This window comes from Cephus cinctus, unplaced genomic scaffold (assembly GCF_000341935.2).
Source record: "Cephus cinctus unplaced genomic scaffold, Ccin1 Ccin1_scaffold0597, whole genome shotgun sequence".
Classification (NCBI taxonomy): Eukaryota; Metazoa; Arthropoda; class Insecta; order Hymenoptera; family Cephidae; genus Cephus; species Cephus cinctus.
Window position 1 is genome coordinate 74,778 of NW_014333243.1, and position 23,566 is coordinate 98,343.

Here is a 23,566-nt window from a genome sequence, read left to right on the forward strand (position 1 = left end):
GATAAACAGAATTTAAACAATAATCCGTGTTTATGGAATCGAGTCTCAGAAGCCATATTGTAATGTAATGAACAATGTATTAATAAAAATGCAAATATTAATGTGATCACATTTTATTTATGAACTAAAATTATACAAATGATTCAAACTTGCACGTTATACTACTCTGCCTCTGCTTCTGCAGATCTTTTTGATTTAAAATTCATTAATCTTGGCTTTGCCTCAGGATATTTGTCTGTGAGAAAACTCCTAAGTTCGCCATGTTCAGCCAGCATACGAAGCCTGACTTTATCTTGATTTCTCAAGTACTCCTGTTTTCTCTGTCGTATCATCCATGACTTCTGTTTTACGAAAAATGGAGGAAGCTTTCTCTTTTCCAACATTATCTTTCCTCCTAACACATACTGTTTAAAATCACGGATTTCAGTGGTCGAAACGTAGTTTTCTGTTCTAACTTTACTTGGGGAAGCGATCAGTGTAGGAAAATAATCATTTTCTTTTCTGAATTCAACTAAATGTAATTTCTTTTTTTCTGCTAATTCCTGATGGCTTTTCTGTAGAAAATGATAGCAGAATTATAAGAGTTTGTGAAAAAATAGTAAAACTCCATGATTTATAGCTTATTATTACCATCATTTCATACCTGTTGCAGAAGTCCAATAAAAAATGCTTTGATAATATGTTGCAAGTTTGTGGATCCTTCGACCTTAGCATGAAGATCCTTAATACCTATTACTTCACAGCAAGTTTTTATAGCGCGATGACAAACCAAACCAAAACCTTCGTATTGCTTTGTTACAAATATTTTTGTCTTTCCAAATTGGCAATAGAAATCATGCAGCACTGTGAATTTAGATTTGATTGATTTCCACTTATCTTACTAGGTGTCTGTACAGTAAAAAACATTCATTTACCAGTGTGATTATTATACATATTGATATAAATTAGCTTCTGAGCAGCACGATTTTTAGCAGTCTTTAAGGCTGCTCTAGAATCAAGTGCTTTTCCTAAAGCAAATCCAGCCAGACCGTTTCCATTTCCTGTTATTACAAAAGCACTGGTCCTCCTCTTACGCCCCATGTTACCAGTCATGTTAGTAACGATCTTAAATTCCAAAACTCTAGTATCAAACCCTTCAAATGTATCTGAAATATTGTATACATTAAAATAGTTGAAATTTGACCTTTGTTTCTTTTTTAAATTGTATTGTTTAAATAAAGGTAGTACCTACCTTCGCCAATAGGATCAGGAGGACCTATACTACGGCCACCCATTTTATCTCCAGTCCAACCACGTTCAATAGGGGATAGTTTTGTCTTCTTAAAGCCAGTCATAGAATCTCTCAATTGAATAAGTTTGGCCTCCCTCTCTGGATCTTCAGGAAGTTTATGTTGTTGAATAAGTTCCCTACCACGTAATATAGGACTTGTCAGACCCGGCCATTGCATATTTATTTTGCCTATACCAATAACTTGGCCACGATTTAAATTCTTTATTCCTTTCTTCCCAATTGCCCTTGCTCTACCTCTCTTTCTCCCAGCATTACTAACACTGGTTACTCCTTTCCACAATGACTCAGCAGGTACTATAATCGATAAAGAGGAGAACAATATTAAAAATAACACATTCAGAGAATATTTATTACTATTAGCATATATATAATCAAATGCAACTTACGTTTATTGAAGAAACTTGTGCTACGCACAATATTTGTAACAGGTACATGGCTTGTTAAAAGATTTAGAACCATGCCTGCTTGTTGACATATTAATCCTGAAAAACAAGAAGTACGAATATGAAGAAATTTTTAAATAATACATCGCTTGAATCAGTCCAGTATTATTGAAATACAAAATATCAAAATGTTTCAAACAGTAGATTGTAGGGTTAGACTGTTTCAACGATCGACTTTGTGACAAGCTCAACGAGTTAGACATTTTTATAGTATTAATGAATAACTATTAATATTGACATTTGAATACCATTATTGTTATTCGTGGTCTTTTTCAACGGATTTGATATTAATCCAAAAGCGCGTAAGAGACGGGACGCCATTACTACACGAGTCCCACAGATGGAAGGCCTAAGATCCAGTTTTCATTGCAATGACTGAACGACTGTGGCTATAATTCCCAACAATATATGTATTTACTTTAATTACTTATTTGATTCATTGATCTCCTACTTCTAAAATTCTGTAAATGAATAGGAAATTATAGCAGGGTACGATAAATGACAGAATAAATTCGTAATTACTACATAATTTCTATTATATTGTCGATTACATAAATACAAGCTGTATATTGTTTAAGTGTAGGTTATCAGTGGTCAACCTTTTCTCTATTATAGATAACTGCCTTTTCCGTCGTAGATAATGCAGTTTCTTCTACAGAACAACTCACAGATGTCAATGTCTCCACCGTCAAGGAATGTATTTACTAATATACATATAAATAGAAACTCCAATTTGAAACCTCACACTCACTATCAGACACTAATCAGACAATCCTCCGTTATAACATCTTAAATAGTAAAAAATACTTGGTATCATATTATAAATAAATTACTAAAACATACAGTAACTAAGCAATATTTGATAATGTCGAACGATTGAATTATTCTAAATCTATCGAATCCAAAACATCCTAAACACACAGTGCAAGGGTAAAAAAATTACCTCGAAATACTTTATAAACTTGTAATTTTTCATTTCACGTAATCTAATAAAGGTAATCTAAAGTGTTCTCGACAAATATAGATGGGTGGGTCATGGTCAGAGCAAACCCTGCCTGTAGAATTCTATGGCTAGGTAGGTAGTCATTCGTGCTGCGTCTCATTCAAAAAGTGAAATACCGTGTAAGAAGTGCACATCTTAAATAACATTTCATTTAACAGTACCGTCCGCACATTTACGAATACGAAAAAGTGATTTAGCATAGAAGTAATAACAGTCAGAATTATGTATGATTTAAAACGAAGCATTAAAAATACATAACTTTTCAGAAACACAGATATCTACTACAATTGAAACAGAGTCGAAATGTTTGTCTCTCGCACAAAACCACCCCCTATGGCTCACACTTCAATACGACGTTCGTAACGGTACCAAGGACGTTGATACGTCGGTATCAAAGCATGTAACTTGCCCACTAGCAGTGCATGTCAATGCAGGTTAGAAGCAGATCACTAGGAGAAGTTGGTAGGGACGCGCGCGCCTCAGGATTTTTGCCAACCGTCAGTAGATTTTCAGGAGAGCTGTACCAGAGCCGGGTGGCCATGTCTAAGAACAAGAGTCTCCCACCATTAGCACTGGGCGTAAATCCACCCTGATTGAATGGAGCACAGGCTAAAGCTCCGCCCATAAGCACGTTCGGCCAATAAAAACAGACATGCTCTACCTGTCACCTACGTCAGATTGGGCGGTGCATTCATATCGACCAATAGCAAGAAACTTTTTGACCGATTGGCACAGGTCCGTCCTGGTAGGGATGCTAGAACCCACTTCTGCCACGAGAAGGACCCCTCTCACACGCAAAAGGGGACATCTCATCACGACTCTTGGTACCAGGCACTTCTCCGTAGTGGGCACTCCACTCATCGTGTCGTCTACGGGTTCGCGAGGCTGTGGGCCGCCCGGGCGAGCGAGCGAGCGAACGCTGGTCGAGTGGGTCTAAGCGGCCGTGAGGACCTCTCCAGGAACCCAACAGTCCTTCATTCATTCATTCATCCATCCATCCAACCATCCATCCATCCATAGAGCCGCTCCTCTCTCTGGAGAGAGTGTATCCTCGACAGTAGAGGCGAAGTAGAGTGTACATCTACCATCTATCGGCAGAGTCCAAGGACTCGAAGACTCCCGGGTGATTTCAGTCGGCCGCCGGCCGGCTGCCGGCCACTCCTCCGACGCACGTGTTTTACTGGGTGCTTTTTTTCTTTGCACATCCGTGATCTTCGGTTCGACAACGCGGAATCATTATTACGGGTATCGACGGATCTGCGACCTCTTGGACTGAGATGAGGTCCGACTCTCACCTACACCGGAAATCACCTCGCGAGCGCGATCCATTCGCCAACGCTCGAACGATCCTACCCAGTGTTTCTACGTCGCTTGTTCGGCTCCCAGTGCTACTTCCGGAGAATAGGAAGAAAATCCGAGAGTGAAGGTTTTATTTGGTGTGACTGAAACGTCAGTAAATACAAACACTGCTGCTAAGAATTGTGTTATTATTCACTGTGAAAATGAATGCTGTGAAATTTGTGCTCTAGTTACATTCTCTGGTTATTTTTATGACAGCCTGGTCAGATCTATTTGGTACGCCTGATCTTACGTCGCTGAGTGAGTTAAATATTTGACAAGTTAGTAATGGTGACTGTCAGTGGTGTTTACGTTTAGTGATGCATCCACATAAAAATTGTCAAGATATTTGCGTGATTAAATCTCGAAATTTGGTGCCCTAATAATCTCTTTACTCCATGGAAATCTTGTGAATACCTGGGACAATGCGTATATCACTTACTCAAGAAATTCGTGTAAGAGTGCAATCATAACATTTATACGGAATGAATCCCACAGTATTCCAATGAACGATTACGGAAGACTGATGATTGAAGAATAAAAGAGCAGTGAAATAAAAACACCCGTAAAATCTCCGTTTCTTTGTTTCCGTAAAGAAACGCAATTCAGTCGTGATTTCCTCAGCTCAAACAGAATCAAGAGAATCGAGGCAACGACGAGGCTCAACGCAAAACCATGTCACCAGGTCGGTGCGACTAGTGGTGCGTGATTAAACGAATAATCCAAAGGAAGAACGAGACACGAGATAAAATCCAGCTGAGATGAGTGGCGGCAGTGGAGGCCAAGGTGGTAACAATGCCGCTAGTTACCACCAGCACCAACAGCAACAACAACAACAACAACAACAGCAAACACAGCTGGAACAGGCCGGTCTTCTACCAGACCTAAACGGCGTCGACCTGGCAATGAGTTTATCCCCAAAGCAGCATTCCTCCCACGTGCAGGCCGGGGGTGGGGCCCATACGACCCCCTTCAGTGTGACCGACATTCTCTCGCCGATCGAGGAATCGTACCGTAAACTCGAGTTGGCAGCAGCCGCGGCGGCCGTCGGCGTCGGCGTCGTGACGCATCCCCAAAGTTCGCCGTACGCGAACGCCTGCGGCGGAAGGGTGGGTGGCAACACGGGTAGCAGCAGTGCCAGCAGTGGTAGCCCGCCACTTCATGGCGGTTCGACTCCTGGGGGTAGCACCCCGGGGCCCGTATCCGGTGCGAATGGCGGTGGCGGTGCCGGTGGTGGTGGTGCTGGTAGTGGTTCTGGTGCTGGTGGTGGTGGTGGTGTCGGTGGTATGAGTGCTATGGGCAATCCTTACGCGACCATGCAGCTTACTTCACAGTATCAATATTGCGCGGCAGAACTTTCGCCCTACCATCATGCAGGACCTGGTGTTGGAGGTGGTGCAACCGCCTCGGATCCCATGCGTTCCCATGCTGTTTCGTCCCACCATCATCCATGGTATGCGCCCGCGCCGCCGACTACCAACGACCCGAGATTTGCTAGTGAGTATTCTATTCCTTTATCTATATATTAACTGCATATGAACACCAAAGTGGGTTAACTACATGTCCGTAACATGCAGTAAGGCCTAAATCAACTGAGCTTAATAATAAACAGAATAGTAAAGTGCAGAGTAACGTTTTTAAACTTGAAAATTGTTTATAATCTGAGGACACAATAGTATTTGACGATGGATTCTGTAAAAATAATAAATACACTCAAACATCTCTTGTCGTCTTTCTTTGATAGTTAAACGCACTCAAAAGCACTAATAAACATGAATTAATCAATTATATACTAGAAATTAAATATATCATAGTACACAATGTAGATTTTTCTCAACGTATTTTTAAATACTGCCCAATGCGTCATAGCAAGAATATTCATATATAATGATAATTTAAAGAAAAATATCTAATATTTTTTCAAAAATAATAAAGTCTCCAGTGTTTCTTTGAGCTATCTAGAAATCCGTAGGTGGTTGACATAGGTATTGAATTAGGCATATATGATGACTCTGCGAATGATGACCGATTATGAAAGGCAAACAAATCTGTCCGTCAAGTCAACTACTTATCTTCTCGTGGTTCCAAACTCGCACGACATATCACACGTCTCAAGTACAGCAGGGTTCAACCAATCAGAATATAGAAGAGTCGTGCTACTTTCGTGTTAGATTTATCCAAGTGGGACATCGACTTTCAGAATGAAACTCCTACATATTTCATCATGGCCTCCAATGGTCACTCCCGCCATCTACACTGTCGTATATGTACTTCTTCACAATAGAAAATACGAAAGCCAGCAGCGGACAATGCATTTCTAGGTTAGCTGTGTCAACAATAATTCTCATAGCGAATTCGAACCGCTCTAAGCTTCTTCACATACTGGACTGACACATTTGCTCGATATCCCGTAACGTAAAGAGGAATAGCATATCGATTTTAGGACGCGTGGCTAGCGGACCTCGGCGAAGATTTTAGTTAAACAAATAAACTGTAAGCTCTTACCTATAGTATACCAAGGGGAGAACTAAGTTGAGGATTCCATGCCAGTGGCACACACGGGTCTACAAAGAGAGCGAGAAATAAGAGAGAATACCTCAAAGTTACGTTTATACCCCAAGGAAGGGCTGTATGCTTGGAATCATTTGAGGCTTTCATTGTATTAAGAGAAATTTGAGACTCTTTTTAATATCTCCCTTAAAGACACTCAAGGTCTCAATAACTCAGTCAGGGTGGCCAGGAATGCCAGTTTACCTAACGAGCTCTCACACGCGCTCTCTGATCCAACTGCCCGTTGGCAGAAGTTATGTCATAACTTCAACCCTCAAGCCTGTCAGTCAGTCAAACTTGAACGCTATTGTTCTCCGTCGGCCGACAGCAGCTCGAGCCCAAGAGAGTTTGGACACTCGAATCCATTTGAGATGACTATTAAATGAGGATATCGATAATGCGTCCGTTGCAGGAATATCGTTAGGATTTTTTTTTTTTAAATATATTTAGACTCGATAAAGAATATATTTTTTGGCTTTCATAAAATTATACATAGTTGTCAACTCGATGAAATACTACTCGCTTCGGATGGGCACGTACATGGAGCATATATTATACAACAGTAAAAATTGCTCTTATATTTGGCCAGCTGAATAAATAACGATTTTTTTATATTCAATAAATATCTATTAAGAGTTCAAATTTATTAGTGTTTGGTTTTCAAATGGTTGAACAAGATCTATAATAATTGTTGAATATCATTGTCTTGATTTTTTTTATTCCTATTTGGACTTCTACTCAAGGTAAAGAAAGTCCCTAGACCTTTTGTTCTTGTATTATGGTGCCAGTGAGCAGGTTTCTCATGGCTGGCGTCTGAGATCTATTTCTCGGACCTCCCGCACAGGATGATGTGGCGCATTCGCACCTAAATCGTCCCTTTGTCCGTTCGTCCGGCTGTCCATCCTTACGTCCCAGGTTGCTAACGAGGAGGAGTTGCCAGATTCGGTAGCTCGAATTCTTTCATTCACCTAACGGTTTTATATATACATATATACGTTTCAAAATCCTCTTTGACAATTCAATCCGATTCGGTGGATCTGCTTGTTCACCAACATGAAATTTCGTATCGATCTACCTCAGACGCATATAGAATTTCGTAAGAAATGTTTATTGTCGTAATTCCCCATTCGTCAGTTTTAGGTTACAAATATCTATAACGTTCAAAACCCTCGAGTTCATCCCGACTAGTTATGTTTATACGCAATATAAATGTGATAAATATAATTGCAGTAATAATGAATGAATAACTGTTATTGATGTTTTTGTGTAATATTTAGTATAAAAAGCTGATTAAACGAACCCAAAGAATTACCGTGCATGTCTCAATATGTTTTGCAGTCTCGCGGTTGATGGGCGCTGCGGCGGCGGGCGCCGGGACCAACATGGCCGGCTGCTCGGTGGGCCAGTCGATGGGCGACGTGACCAAGTCTTCGGGTATGGGCGTCGGCGTGGGCGTCGGCGTAGGCGTCGGCATGGGCGTCGGAGCGATGCAATTTCCCTTAGCGCAGAGACGAAAACGCAGAGTTCTTTTTACTCAGGCCCAAGTTTACGAGCTCGAAAGGAGATTCAAGCAGCAGAAATACCTCAGCGCACCGGAACGCGAGCATCTTGCGTCGCTCATTCACCTTACACCGACCCAAGTACGTATTTACTGTACATTCAATTATTAATTCTCATAGATAAACTGACGAACGATCCAAGGGCTTAATTCGCAAATCAGTTATCGATATCTTCGCTCTGCTTTATCTTGAAGCTTCCTTCCTCACCGCTCCGCACTCTACATTAAATTCTTAATATCAAAGATCCATCAGAGCCTCAAATAATTCTGCAGGCACCCGAGGTAGGTAGTAAATTATTATTTAATAATTCCATAAATAATCTTTCAAATTTTTTATTCGCTCAAAACCAAGTCGATCGTAACAATCAATTGGACTACTCCATTTATCTCAGACAGGTCTGCCAGACTCGGTGGTAGTCGGGGAACAATAAATAATTGTTACCGAGCTCATTGCTCGCATCCTGCGTTCATGGATGGGCTGAATCTCCCCTCTGTCTCTCTGTCTGTCTGTCTGTCTGGTGCCCAATGTTAAAACCTACATACACGTAGGCGTACCTATAGGGTACCCAGTGCAATGATCTTTATACGAAGGTAGCTTGATTTCAACATAACCTAAAAAATATTTAAAAAATTCTTATTACCAAACTAATATTTTCTTATTACCAAGCCGCGCGTTACACGTGCGTTTGCGATGGGGCAGCGAATGTTTAAAAGAAAAAGGCGAAACACCCTGTTCAGTCACGAGGACGGGATTTTCTATCGGGAGAATCAAACTTGATTGCAATCAGGAGTTTTTGGGGGAGAATAGCAATTTCGCGGTCCCACCATAAGTTTCAATAACGAGTTCCAGTCGATGACACTCGGATCTCACTCAGGTCGTGAATAGCGACCATGAAGACCACCGCGATCCTCATTCTACTGTGCCTACTGTACCGTAGTCTACTACTACACTATATCGGCTGGCCACTTGAACTTCTGGGGACAAGTAGAACCTAAACGAGCCCCTCTGTCCACTGTGTATATGTATATATACCGCCCAGTACTGCCTACTCGGAATCACTTGAAATGTTCGAACTTGTATGGAATACTAGATGGCTATATCTGTATACCTGTACGGTTGAAGCACGAGATCAGTGGCATATTCAGGGGACTCTTTTACATTGTAAACTGTAAGAGGTTAGCCCCTGAAATTTAAAGTCATTTTACGGGTCTGTGTGTATTATCTATCTGCAGGGTATCGGGCCATAGGAATTTGCGGGAATACATTGTAAACTTTGTATCTGCTCCAAGTGTTTATGGAAGGTTGCTTGTTTTGTATACTGGGCTAAGTAGCATTATGAAGGTACTCGAAGAAAGTATGTATACAAGGAAGGTTTCAATAAAATTGATAGATTAAACGTGTTTAACGAAATACAGTCCAGTCTTATCACAGTGGTATTTGTACAGGTACGCGTATAATGTGGTTATTGACGAATTTTATTTGGTGAAAATTTTTTTTTAGATTTTACTAAAATTTTTTTTACTTCAGATATCACCATAATTCAATACTCGAAATCGATCCTTCGTAAGCCGGTTCCCTTATCTTCAAATTGAATTTTGCTCAAATACGTAACGAGGGAAGTACGATCTTTTTATTTCCTGCCAATTCTACGATATCCTACTGCGCGTGTCCATTAAGGATCGGCCTTAGAGATCTCGAGGATCTTGAGCATCGAACGAGAATTAATGAGCCAATCGAGTCGAGAGTTACGATTAATTCGGTATAAATAAAGTACTGATCGCTAGTGCGTACTCAAAGTCACCATTTCACGGTGATTCGCAATCTTTGGGAAGGAAGATTTGTCAAAATAAAAAAATCGAACCATAACAAAAGTAATGTCAGGGTGAACAGTGAAATAAATAAAAGAATCATATACCTACAATGAAATCGATAATCAATAATTAATAAAAATTAATCCTTGATATTCTGACAGCTGTCGTCATATCAAAATACAATGAGTCCAACCGATTTCGCATGACGTCCACAATAAAGAGAACGAAACAAGCGATTTCGAGCTTAAAGCTCGCAGTGTGAACGATGCCTTATGCCAGGGTTGAAAAGGACGGCTGATCTGAAGTGGCCGTCTCCCCTGAAACACGTACGAGTGTAACGGGGCACATGTATACTTCTAGCCTACCTACTGTCAAGTCCATATAGTAGGTACCTATAGGACATACAGATACTAGAGCACAGTAAGCGTATAGCTACCCTCTCCCCTGTACACCGCTCCCCCCCACTCACGCCCGTCTCTCGGTACGCGGGACACAGATGTGGCCCTCCATTTTATGTTCGCATTGTTACTTTAAGTGCAGCCCGTATTGTTACTGGCTGCCCACTCTGGCATTGTTGCCGTCATTGTTATCATTATTGTCGTTACTGTTACCGCCAAGGGATGCGAGGATGAGAGGAAGGGGAAGAGGTGATGCTGCGGAGAAAGGAGGACCGGTGAGCCAGCTGCTATTCGAGTACCGCATTAGTGGGCAAATTACCTATAGGTATATATCTATATAGGTATACGGCTCTTATGCCTTCTTTAATCGAACTCGACGCACCTTCCGGTACGTAGGATTTTCGATCCGTATTCAAATTCTTCTTACCCCCCTTGTGCCCTTTTTTTTATACTCCTTCTTCGTATTCGTTTCCCTGCGTAAGTGCAAAGTGCAAATTCGTCGATTGTGCAGTGAATTAGCGTGAACCTCCCGCCACCCTTACTCTTGGGATTCGTAAACAGTATTAAAGCCTCAATCTTTGTTCGCGCGAGTAAACTCACAGCGAATAGAGTTCTCGTGGAGGAGTAAGGGCTGAATGTAGGCGCAGGTACCTATATGTACATAGATGGATGTAATAGTACAGCAGAGAGTGTCGAGAAGGGGATGGCTGTGCACACAATATTATTTTTCTATGGGGTTGGTAGGGGATGGTGGTACATAGGTCTGCTGCTATGGTGTTTGGCTGTGGACTCGTGGAATGGGGTGAGATGGGCACCACTAGCGAATGGGGTGGCGAAACCAGCGGAAAAGGAATGCAATGATCGCTCACTCGATTGAGGTGGGAGCTATAATAATCATAGTAATAGGGCTGCCTACCTTCCTCTCCCTTTTCGATTCACGCTCTTGTACGGTGAATTCTACCAGTGCACCTATCCTATACCCCTTTTAGTGCGCTGCCTTCTGGATGGCGAAAGCGGAATCGAGAGTCGGGAGGGTTTGCCGATTATGGATTTAAAAAATAGATTTTGTTGTATATCGGAACTATGGTGTTAAGTTGCTATGGGGAGATGTGATAGGTTGGATAAGGCGCGTTCCTAAAGTCTGTGACGTCTAAGAGACAACTCTTTTTAGACGTCCCGAAAACGTCTTAGGATATGCTTCTGAAAATGACGTAGATATTTTCTTGTTAGATATTTTTAATTATTATCTTGTTATCCAGTCGTGTTATTTACAATTCGTATAAAAAGGATCGCTTGTACACGAATGTCCTTGAAATTAATGGCATTGATAAAATTTTATAAATATATCATCAGAGTGTAGCGTGGTGTGGACGTTTTTTTCATGTCCTATAGGTTAAACGTACCGGCATATTTTCCTGTCTAATGAAACACAATACCGTACGGTATTATATACATATATCACTAACAATCGTTATAGACTCCAAATCAGAGCTACAAAAAAAAAACCCACAAAAAAGTCCACTTCAAGTATACGCTGTCCGCAAATAGTACTTGGCTGTTGAAATGAATTAATTTCCTACTATCCATTTGGACCAATGACAATAAAAAACGCGCAAATAAAATTCACATTCAAATTCCACGTTCGTAGCGGATATATCCGAAAGAGGGAGAATCCACAAATAAAAATTTCAGTGGAGCGCAAATTGATTAAGCCGGAATTTGTGCGATATGAGAAATGCAATTTTTTGGCAGTACAGAAAAAAATGTCCATCGACCATCTTTTACGGCGCCTAAATAAATATTTTACACCTATTTTGTACGTGCAACAAGTACTTGGATAATAATGTAATCATATATATATATATATAATTGATTTCTCTATAGACAGAGTACCGCATACATGTCATATCTGATAAAAATTCTGTTGAAAAATGTAAAATCTTCTAAAGTCGGAATAACGTTAATTCCACGTGCATCTTTCGGTATGCCGTAAAAGCGCAGCGGGTTAATCGGATGTTGCACATCGTGATCTCTGGAGTGCACTCGCGGCCCATCCCCGTCGGGGTAGGGCACTGCGTCCCGTGGATGATGAATATGTCGTGGGCGGTTATGTGGCCAAGGTAATTGCATTCCTCTTCGTCCTCTCCGTGTTCCTCGTTGCGTTCCTAAGCTATTCCGATAGCAAGCAGCAGCAGAGGGGCCCGCAAGGTGCCTTGAACCCTACCGGCTGCACTTTGAACGCGTACGCGAGGGTGCATACATTGCAACAGCAAACATTAGCATCCCTTCGCGACTAACCTTTTAGTCTGCGGCGTTGCACGTTTGCCATGCAGAATTAGAGAGCAAGGAAGGTGACTTTTTAAGGAAGACTCGAAAAAATATGAGCGTGGTTGATTTTACTTGAAAAAATATATATATATATATATATATTAATCGAATCACGAGTACAATTTAATGTTTATCGATGACGAGTGTAATTCGTAGTAATATAAAAAAAAAAATCTCAAATTCATTATTATCAGATAACAATTCTATGCGCCGTGGAGATGAAATTTCGCGAGGGTTTGCAGTAGGTAATCGGTAAGTCATCCGTCCGATGGCATCGGGTTGAAACAACAAGAGGGTGGCAGAAGGGTATTTGCCCTCGAGCCACCACTCAGCAGGGTCAACACGCGCCAATTAACAACCCTAATCATAATTTGACATCCGGGTCGTCGTCGACTTCGATACGCAAGTTCCTCGTTGGCTGCCGTTCGGCAACATCCCTTAAAATAACAATGGGCGATCGAAACCGCGAGAGAAATAATAGCCAACGCTAATATCGGTAATCGAAATCAGCCCCAATTTATCATAAAATCCCATCGCGACCCCATTCGTATACAAATAGCTACCGACGTATATCTATAGGTATATAGATATACATACGCACATGACTCAAGGAAGGCTTGATGAATAACCTCCAACGAATGAAATGGCACCCCTAGCAAAGGGACCACCCATGGTTCGTTGGTCCAGAATATAAGCGTTGGTATAATTTGTCGAAGCTCGGTGTCGAAATTGGCCATGATGATATAGAGGGTTGGTGGTGGTCGCTTCCCATCAACCCTCCCCCGAGTCAGCCGCGTAATGACGTTACGCTAACTTGATCAATCGGCCACTTTAACCCCACGCCCCCCCGTGCCCTGTCGAACACACTCGACTACCTCCTGCATTGGAGTCTCGCGAGTAGATGCCCAAACCTGCTGGCTGCGACGCGGAATGTGACATGAGAACAAGAGAGAGAAATTGAATACGGATGGGTAATTAGTGGGCAATTGGTACGTGGTAGAGAATTAATTGGAATTTGATAGTCCGCCAGGGACTGTATCAGAAGTTATTACGAACGATCTGTAACAGTATGGAGTATACGATTAAATAATAATTAAGGGCTGCTTTTGGTATTTGTTAATTAATAAATAAGACAGGCCAGGCTGGTCGCGAGGGAATTGTATGGGGAATGAGAAAAATAGAGCCTGGTGGAAGAGGTACCTCTTGCGAAGAACTATAACGTATTGAGAAAACGTGCGAGGTCCAATTAGTCCGAAACAAACAGACTGAAAAGGTTCACTGGCAAATTTTACAAGAGCCTGAGTCAGCCCCGGAGGCGTTTCATTTACCTGCGTTTGACCGCAGGTTAATCGGAAGTTAAAGTTAAGCCCCTGTTAAGCAAACTGGGTAGGTAAGTCCCCTGCGGCTAAACTGGCTCTACCCCCTGTACATACCCTCTATCGCTCCACCTATAGCTTTTACACATCTTTCGTTTTCTGTTTCTATTTTTTTTTTTTTTCTTTCCCCATCTCTCTTGTACCGTCGACCACGTGACTACCGAAAAAATACACCTTCGCGTATGAGTCAGTACCTGCGCCCAAGTACTTTTGTCCGAGCATGATATAACCTTGACGAATCCGAATACGTGTACTCGATGCATATAATATGTAGGAAATTCTGACTGAGTGACGTAGGAATATGAAGAAAATTATTTTTGAAAAAAAAAATTTTCAGTTTACGTCAAAAAAATTTGTTATCCTTATCCGGCTTCGAATAAATGCCCCGAGGATTTATAGAATAATTTTTCAAGATATTCTTCCCAATACCGTAAATGCTTTCCGATCCTCCGTTCGTATCTCGTCCCCAGCCGTGGATTGTTTACCTAGTGCATTGCTGTGCGGAGTGACGGACAAACGGACAGACGAACGAACGGACAAACGGCTGTTCGCTTGAAATAACAGTGCGACTCCCGGTCCACGTCTTCTCCGAGGATCCCCGGGTACGTATGTACACATACCCGCCGTCACCCTTATTCCCATAGAGAATCCTCCATGGAGCACGTACCTCCGTCGCAAATCCAGGTATTAGGGGAGACTGCTGTCTCGTGTTTTTTTGCGCGAAAAAAGAAGATGCATAAATAGTCGTACGTATAAATATATTTTTTTTTCAATTTTTATCCATCGATTTCGAGTCACTCGTACCCTGTACCCATTTACTACCAGAGATAGTAGCCGTGGGGTAACCAATCGTCAGACTCGGAAGGATCCACGAGAGCTTTATAACCGAAGAGAGAGTAACATGACTGATTCTGAGTAAACAATGACTCGGCCTTATTTAGTTTCGAGTAACGAGGCTTTCATACGATTTCATATATACACGATCAGGATGATATTCATTCGTGACAGTCTAGATCATCTTTTTTTGGTCCTAGCTTAACCGATTCATAATGCTAAGAATTTTCTATGGGCCTCTATATACGCATTGTTTAATTCCTAGGGAATTTTTGTGCTTGAAATAATATTTCACAATACTCCATACAGCAGTCGCCATTATACATGCTGCTGCTGCGCGTACGGACGTTGGACTTAATATAGGAAAAATTAGACAGCCAGTAGCTGGTCCTCGACTTACGGTTCGATTGGCACCCCTTGCTACTCGTGACGAGGAATTAAAGTCCTTTCCTTGCGTTCGACATGCCACGTACAATGGAGACTAAGGTACCCGGAGTTTGGAGCTCCATGGTTAGGTTAGAAAATCCACTTGAAGAGGTTACCTTAACATATGGCCCGGGGAATTATGGGTTTTTTCGTCTCCCCTCTTTGTTCTTTCCTCTTTTTTATACGCGCCTCCCTCGTTTTGCCAAGATAAAGTCACTGGTGTGAATTCGTTATTGTTTCCCAGGAGCGACGGTGATAATAGTCGCGCGACGAAGATTCCCCTTTGCAAACCGGATTTAACGTCGGATTATCGCAGTTACGCCCTGTCATAAGCAGATGCTGATCCGATTTCGTACACGTAGCGCGCACGCCTGGTTTGTCCCATCGGACTGAATTGCCATGAAAGTAGATTTTAACATTCGTATATGCGCGTATAAGAAAAAAAAAGTGCATGAATTTGGTCCTAATTTTTTTATTTTGATATTTTTTTTTTTTCATTTTCAATATGGAAATTACCACTGTCGTATCCTTGGCTCCGCTAGGTAACGACGAAGTATCGAAAAGTCTTTTTCGTACACTTGTAGAAACAGTCTTAGAGCGTTTACAATAGATACGTGTATACATACATCATGTCCTACGTAATCCTTTCCACGTGTGCATACATATAAAGAACGTTAAAGAGGGATGCGCTCCGCGACGTTTAACCGAGAAAAGTTTCAGGCACTTGATCCAAAATGACTCTTATATACGAATGAATTAGTACGCCGTCGTACGATTGGGTGAAGAGGAGAAAATTAATACGTAAGATCATCGATGGCACTTATACGCGCCGAGAAAAATAATTCTTCCCTGACACTTTTGACACTTGAGATTTTCAGTCAACCTATTTTAAGTGGGACGTCTGGCGAAATGTGTGTTGGTGGAATTTTGAAGAGAAAAAAAAAAAAAGACTCGAAAATTTCGAAATAGACCGGACGAAGAAATAATAACATGAACGTCGCAGCAGGGACCTGAAAGAGACGTTTACGTCGGATTATTGGCTTATGGGGTTAGGACCCCGTAAAGCATCAGTCAAAATGAAATAGCCTGAAAATTTAGTCACGCAAGGAATCCTCTCCTAGGAAAACACCCAGGCTCCTTACCTGATCTTTTCTCAGGCTGGACGTCGGTCCTGCGTCTTCGCGAATACGAACGTCGCATCTATCTCCCGCATAGGTATCGGCGGCCTCTACGCGTCGTTGAATCTCAATATGTACGCGGGCATTAGTTGTTTGTTCAGGGCGGCACGAGAGGCAGGGAATGGTAAAGGCGGCCTCAATGATAACGATAACGATTATTATATACACTTGATTCATATACTCATGTTTGTGTAATCGATTCCCGTCACGCTGCATAGTAGCGCGCTTGATTAATCGAAGGTACGTGTTGTTTTTACAGGTGAAGATCTGGTTCCAGAATCACCGGTACAAGTGTAAGCGGCAAGCCAAGGAGAAGGCAATGGCTGAACAGAATGCACAGAACCAGGTAACTAATCAATTGTACTATAGTCGACGACGAGCTGTGAATACACACTTGTAATAATGAGTTGATCGGTTCAATGGAAAAGTTTAAAAATCATTCTGCACGCACGTATGGCTTATTACGAAAGCTGAGGGAACCGACATCAAAGTCTTATTTAACCGTGTAAAATGAACTCGCTCGTGCGCACGTGTCGGCTCGTATTCTCAATTTTCTATCATAACCCTCGTTTACGTTCAGTGTACGAATAACCAATGGACAATGAGATTTAGGTCGTAATTCATCGCTGATTGGTCCTTGGTGTGTCTGATTGAAAGGCGGCTATAACGGAGAAGCACGGGGACGTTTGACGAATAAATATTAAATTTTGTAAAAAAGAAAATTTTGTAATTTTTCCAAATACCCGATTTTTATCGATTCGTCAGACCCACCAATGGTACGATTCGTGTTTTGTCTCGATCTAACGTTTTAAGATACGGATCGATAAGTATCTGAAAATCACCATAGAATTATCAAGAGATTCGATCGGTCCGGATACACGGTAGTGTCCCTGAATATATTAAGCTTCACGTATGCAGCATCACGTAAGACTTTAGCATAAATGTAATTCAAGCATACATCGAATAAAAAGTATCGGCGTTTCGTGTAATAACGATAAAAAAATATATATTCACAATTATTCCCACGTCAAAGTTGTCACGTGGGATTGTAGGATTTAAAAAAAAATATGCATCAACAAAATAGATATTATGCCGCGTACGTATCTCATTAGATTCCACGTGGTGATCCCCGTCTCTTGATAAATTTATGCTGACTGGATGCGCTCGGCTGCTCAAACACAATTAGCGTAAGAGCCTGAGCGCACTCGCATGATTGTTAAGCATATTGACCCGATAGCCAATGATTAATATATGATTAATTGGAGGTAATTAAAATATGACTTTTATTGATAAAAACTCGCTGTATAAATATAGGCTCGTTACACTCTCGACGAGAATCGCTTTATGGATATTATACGTATAAATGATACTGCTCGAGGTGTGTATAGAGAGATTCGGCAAGTCCGTTTGACATGCCGAGATACGGCAGGATCGATCGTAGCTATAATGGCGCAACAATGAAACGGATATTGTCACGGGTAAGCAGCTCGTAAACACCATAGAACTTTAATGGGGCTGAAAAGTATCTACGGCCCGATCTACGTTCCCTTGGGGCGAACTAGCGCGTAGCGGCAGTCCCCCCATAATTTTCTCGTTACTTCGAGCCCGACGGGGCGGGTGGCCTCCGTTTTGCGGCTCAATTTCAATTCCGTTTGGCACGCTTTGTTTACGTGTCTTCGTTTTAATCTTGATCGGGTTCGTTGATACGTGCGATCGGGATCCTGGCTCTGGGCTGGTTCTCATTGTACATTGACTGGTACGAAATAACGTTGTACCAAACAGACATACCTCTAGGTAGGTTACTTGGCTGAACGGAGGCAGGTATATACGTAGCTCGTTACGTATCGGGCATAAGATACGACGTTTTGCTATAGCTGAATCATTGTCGAGCATTAAACGTTTTTCACGCTATACCAAATAACCGGAGTGGGTATCTTGATGCATTATGGGTACGACGGTAGCTTGGGACGAAGTGGCTGGTAAAGAGGTTAGGTAGAGGCGACGCGTTCAAAGTTTTAGTGAAATCATTGACCCGAATGCCCATGGATCGTCATTACACGTATGAGCGGTGCCCGGGAACGATTTACGAGTACTGGGCTTTTCTACGGCAGAAGAGGGTATATATATATATATATTAGGTACGTATAGGTAGATACTCGGAGAGGCATACACGCGTCCATCTTTATATCACGTTTAAATATCGCGCGGCTTGGAGAAAAGTCTACCGACTACCAACCCAAGCATCCAGTCAGCCAGCGAACCATTCGAGCTAGGCACATCTAGGTAGACAGTCAGCCAGCCAGCCAGCCAGCCAGCCAGGGAGGCATGCAGCGAAGAGCGGCAGCAGCAACCGTGCTCAGATTTTTCCCTTTTTCGTTTTATTCCATTTTCCCCCTCGTGGCGGTAAAAAATCTCAAGTGCCCGAGCGAACGAACGAACGAGCGAGCGGGAGCTTGCAGGGGAGCGCGGAAACGGCCTCTCGAGGGCCGGTCGCCATCTTGCCGAGAGGTACAGTCATCCCCAGCACCTGGCGAGTGTCGAGGGTGCCAATAGACCGATTCCTATCCCGTTTCTTTACGTAGATATCCCTTTTGGATTTCGCCTGTAATTTGACGTTCGAAAGAGACTGCGAAATTACCTGAAAATTTCTGGATTTTCATAACATTAAATTTTACCTAATTACGTCGAATCGTCATTTTATTTGCGGGTGAATAAGGCTGATAAGATCGGTACTCGAATGTCATTAAATTCTTGTCGATGTTTTCACGGTCAGATTTCAAAAGGCCGTATACCTTGGGCCAAGTGACGATGGTAAGCGACGCTCCCTGTAAAAGCATTTAATTCTTTTGGCGGTTCCGGAGAATCCGGGAGGAAGGAGATCGGGAGAAAGTGAAGAGTGAAGGAGGAATGAGGTGTATACCTGTAAAGGAGGGATGAGAAATACCGAGAAAGAATCTTTTAATATCTCCGCTCTTCTTTGTCCAGGGTTCCTTCCTCTGGCTCAAAGAACGCTTTTAGTTAATTACATCAATTTTCATGATAACTGTTTTACTCGGGTACCTACTTCAGCCGGCTAACCGCACCGGTATCGCTGTAATTACATCATCCGTCCGAGAGACGTTACTTTTCTTGAAAAAGAAAAGAAGAAATGTTCAACGGAACATAGAGACAAAAATCCCTTACCGTCGCTTCGACCTAACCTACAAATCGGGTTCGAGCCTCTATCAAGATCGTGCTCCTATCTCTCTCCGTCGGTAATGTCACTTTCTGTATGTCCAACACCCATGCACGTCCTCTCCGTCGATTTTGCAATCTCGCGACAGGCGTCCCCGGTCCCCGGCCCATAAACACATACTCCATCGTGGCCATTTTCGCCGGAAATCGTTTAACGCGCGTTCAAGTGGCTAAAGTGGCGTGACGCGTGACGCGCGCGCGGGCTTCTGCTTGTCATGCGTTTAGCGCAATCATCGCCTTGTCATCCTGAAGTGCACCGCATGCCTGCACTTACTCCTAGGCCAAGCTTAGCGCAACTCCACGCCGTTTGTTTCTTCCCTCCGATCAGTCTTACCTTTACTGATCTGTACTGTACGGTCAAATAAGAACTAGATTTTACACCATTATGGACATACAACCTTACCATTGCGTATGGATATTGACAGGATGCATTATTATTGACCATTAGAATCTTTCACCGAAGCTCCGTACCCCCGATCATAGGATCACGCGATCCGCTTATCCGAATAGAGCCGACGATCGGTACCTATGAGTCCCGGCTTGCTTTCGAGTTGGTTATTATTAAAAACGCACCGGTGAAGAGATCGAAGAGGAATGTCGTGTACTCCATGTTGATACAGCTGAGTGGTCGACCCGGCAGGTATACTCGGTTTGCTCGGCTTCTGTTTGGCATACCGGCTACGACCAGGGAGTCGCATATATATATATATATATATATATCATCGTTATATGTGTATATATATATATATAAACCATATATATAACATACGCACTAAAAATCCACGGCAAAAGGAGTAACGAAAAAGTGCATGTTGGTAGAACAAGAACGTGGCCGACGGTAGCCACATATATTTATTTCCAACTCCTTAGGAGTAGTTCCTCCAGGTATCTACATCATACGGCTCACGTAGGTACGTACATATACCCTGTGCCCTTATAGGAACCTGTTTACCAGGTACACTGTTGATTCTGGACTCTCCCACGTATAACGTGCTAGAGTTCATCTTCACGTCCTACCGTACGGAGTATGAGAATACGGAGATTAGAAAAGGTCGTAATATATCTGTAGTAGGATGAAAAAATTTTTTGTAATTAAAAAATTCCGTGATAATTATGAAATTTTTTGTTGCTGTCTTACAGAGTGCGAGCTCACCAAGACGCGTGGCAGTACCGGTACTGGTGAAGGATGGCAAGCCTTGCGGCAGTGGCGGGGGTGGCGGCAACGAGGGCAGTCGCGGTGGTCCAAGTGCAGCCCTCGCTAGTCCAGCACCCCATATGACCGCAGCATCCAGTCCTCATGGTTCCCATCACGCCGCTGCGGTCTCGCATCACTCCGTCGTTGGTGTCAGCCACGTGATGACCTCCAGCCAGAGCCTTCAGCATTGCTCCTATACCAGGACCGGGGCTCAGCAGGGCATGCAGCAACAGCAGCAACCCCAATGCGGCGCTTACCTTCCGCTACAGGGTAGGGCTTGGTAGTGCGCGCCATCCGCGGCGGGGGCCGCGGCCTACGCCAATCCCTCCGTCGCCGGCCCATGGGCCCTCGCCGCGGATCCGGCTGCCTGGTACGCCATACCCGATGACAGCCCTTAGGGCCTATCGTACGCTCGAGGATTCACGTCGCTGGAAATCGGCTTACGTTTTGTCCGCGGAGGTTCTTGCGTTTCTCCTCCTGTGGATTTTCATTGGCGGCGGTACCACGGTGCACCAAAGATATTGCGTACGCGATAGCGCTACGGGAACGCGTATACGTATACATTAAGGACGATCTGTAAAATTGCGACACGGCCACGTATAATTGTTATTTCATACGTGTTAAGAGAAAAATGTAAATGTATGTTTTTTTTTTTTTTTTTATATAACCGATTTCACAGACTGTCTTGAAATACTTTGTTCGTTGAAGTATCGCGTAATTATTGTTACGTATCGTTGTGCTTGTTACGTAACAGTTAAATTGTCTTACGGTTAATTTGCTGGGAAAAAATGTTTTTTATCTGGGACGAAGTACTTTTTATTATGCCACTGACGTGTCTCGTCGATATAGACGTGCTTGGTATGAAATTTTATCGTGGCGCATCGGCAAGCTCAACCGGAAACTGTAAATAGAATTTTAGCGGTTTAACTAGATTTAGTCCTGAATTCGCTGAGTTTTTCTCGCGAGTGGTTTTTATTTATCCTATGATGGATGATGCAAATATTCAACTTTTTTTTTTATTTGTCCTATGATCAACGCAAGTATTCAACGTAGCCGATAAAAATTCCTAATCGCGGGACAAGCTTTGTCCGTGAATCTAGAGGCAACGGGTGCCGCGAAATGGCGGTAAAATTGAAAATACGCGAAAATCAGTTTACGATAATTAATAGCGAGCCAATGGCGTAGGGTAGAAATGTGTGTAAAGTCTAAAAAAATTTATCACGACATACGAAAAAGGAGGTTTCGGTCTCCTTTGCGTTTCCGATTGAGCTCCGAAAGGAAGGAACTCGCGAATTTACAGAAATCGCATGAAAATCGAATGTGTAAAGAAAAATCGATCGGCTGCGTGTCAATAAATAAAAACAATCGTGCGATCCAATCGGAGTCATAGAAACGAAGATACAGTAGGTCTAACCTGTACATATTTATAGGACAGGAAAAGCCGCGTATACAGTAGGTATACAGGGATAGACAAGATGAGTGCATCAGCCGAGGGAGACTCCGTCGCGAAGATGGAAAATAGACGTGTTAATTTCAGTTGGTGCCAATGTTCTTGAGTAACCCTGTATATTGTAAGATCGAGTCGATCGAACTCGGATTTATATTTTCTTGCCTGGATAAACATTTTAAGGGATGTTCGTCGGGATTGAGAGGGATGACGAACGTGTTACAATCCACGTGAATTTACACGTGGATTGCATCACGCTTACAAGCCCGATGGACATCGGAAAGAAAGAAAGACTCGCGCTCTGTGATAGCGAGAGTATAATCATGGAAGGATAACGAGAGTGGGAGTGAGAGGAGTGGATATTGAGCGAGAGAGAGAGAGAGGGGGGTAAAAAGAAAACGCGCGCACACCCACAGGAAATATGTAAATAATACCTACAAACAAAAATACGGTCACCAACTGGAGACGGTATATAGGTTAGGGTTACGTTGTTCTCATCGTGCCAACGAATTTCTAAGGTTTCGAGGCGATGTTATATATATAAATCTACGTAACGTTAGAGAATGAACATTATTAATATTAATATAATGATAAAAAGTATATGATCGATAGCGAGTAGCGTGTGAGGGTGAACAAAAAGACAAAAAAAAAGAGGCAGAATAAAAATGTAGAGATTATTACGAAGAAAAGTGGGGGGGAAAAAAAACAACAGCATTTTGTAAATAAATGACGACGAGGGCGATGATAATGATAATAAAGATTAAAGAGAAAAAAAATTCCAAGAGATTATATAAAATTCATGCGCAAGCATCACGGATACCGAAAGATCGTTTGCCACCTTTCGTTATCCGCAATTAGTATTTACGTACCATACGGGCCACGTGAAAAATATATTCCTTTATTTCCCGATCGATTCTCGTAATGTCATTTCCCATGGTAATATATCTTTTACGATGTAACGTGTCCATGGAAATAAATCCTCTCGACATACCTACGGGTATATCAATTCCTATATAAATAGAGATATAACGGGTACCCCTTAACCTGAGCGACTCTCACTCAAATCAATGTACCTACTTTTACCGATGCCAATAAAAGCTAAGAATGTTTCATTACATCTCCGCGCGTTTTTTCATCGGCTCGCTCACGAGCACA

At 42.4% G+C, this 23,566-nt stretch overlaps 2 protein-coding genes across 3 annotated transcripts; one reads left to right on the forward strand and one right to left on the reverse strand.

Annotated features, from left to right (window-relative positions):
- Positions 1-97: 97 nt before the first annotated feature.
- LOC107268967 (28S ribosomal protein S5, mitochondrial) lies at positions 98-2,131 on the reverse strand. The gene is made up of 6 exons (XM_015742300.2): positions 1,983-2,131; positions 1,678-1,773; positions 1,232-1,585; positions 915-1,145; positions 644-843; positions 98-554 (listed from the first exon to the last, which is right to left on the reverse strand). The coding sequence occupies exons 1-6, from the start codon at positions 2,053-2,055 to the stop codon at positions 162-164; spliced, it is 1,347 nt and encodes a 448-aa protein (XP_015597786.1). The 5' UTR covers positions 2,056-2,131; the 3' UTR covers positions 98-161.
- Positions 2,132-3,534: 1,403 nt separating this feature from the next.
- Positions 3,535-23,086, forward strand: LOC107269092 (homeobox protein Nkx-2.4). 2 transcript variants are annotated; one of them, XM_025086274.1, is made up of 4 exons: positions 3,535-5,572; positions 7,955-8,265; positions 16,795-16,881; positions 20,910-23,086. In XM_025086274.1, the coding sequence occupies exons 1-4, from the start codon at positions 4,837-4,839 to the stop codon at positions 21,246-21,248; spliced, it is 1,473 nt and encodes a 490-aa protein (XP_024942042.1). In that variant the 5' UTR covers positions 3,535-4,836; the 3' UTR covers positions 21,249-23,086. The 2 variants fall into 2 exon arrangements, with proteins under 2 accessions (XP_024942042.1, XP_015598048.1); XM_015742562.2 differs by having other exon boundaries at positions 7,964-8,265.
- Positions 23,087-23,566: the final 480 nt, after the last annotated feature.

Coding starts and splice junctions, on each gene's coding strand:
- LOC107268967 (XM_015742300.2), bottom strand. CDS start 2,055: ATGGCGTCCCGTCTCTTACGCGCTTTTGGATTAATATCAAATCCGTTG. Junction 1,774..1,982: donor GACCACGAATAACAATAATG/GTATTCAAATGT, acceptor CTTGTTTTTCAG/GATTAATATGTCAACAAGCA. Junction 555..643: donor TTATTGGACTTCTGCAACAG/GTATGAAATGAT, acceptor CATTTTCTACAG/AAAAGCCATCAGGAATTAGC.
- LOC107269092 (XM_025086274.1), top strand. CDS start 4,837: ATGAGTGGCGGCAGTGGAGGCCAAGGTGGTAACAATGCCGCTAGTTAC. Junction 5,573..7,954: donor CAACGACCCGAGATTTGCTA/GTGAGTATTCTA, acceptor ATGTCTCAATAT/GTTTTGCAGTCTCGCGGTTG. Junction 16,882..20,909: donor AACAGAATGCACAGAACCAG/GTAACTAATCAA, acceptor GCTGTCTTACAG/AGTGCGAGCTCACCAAGACG.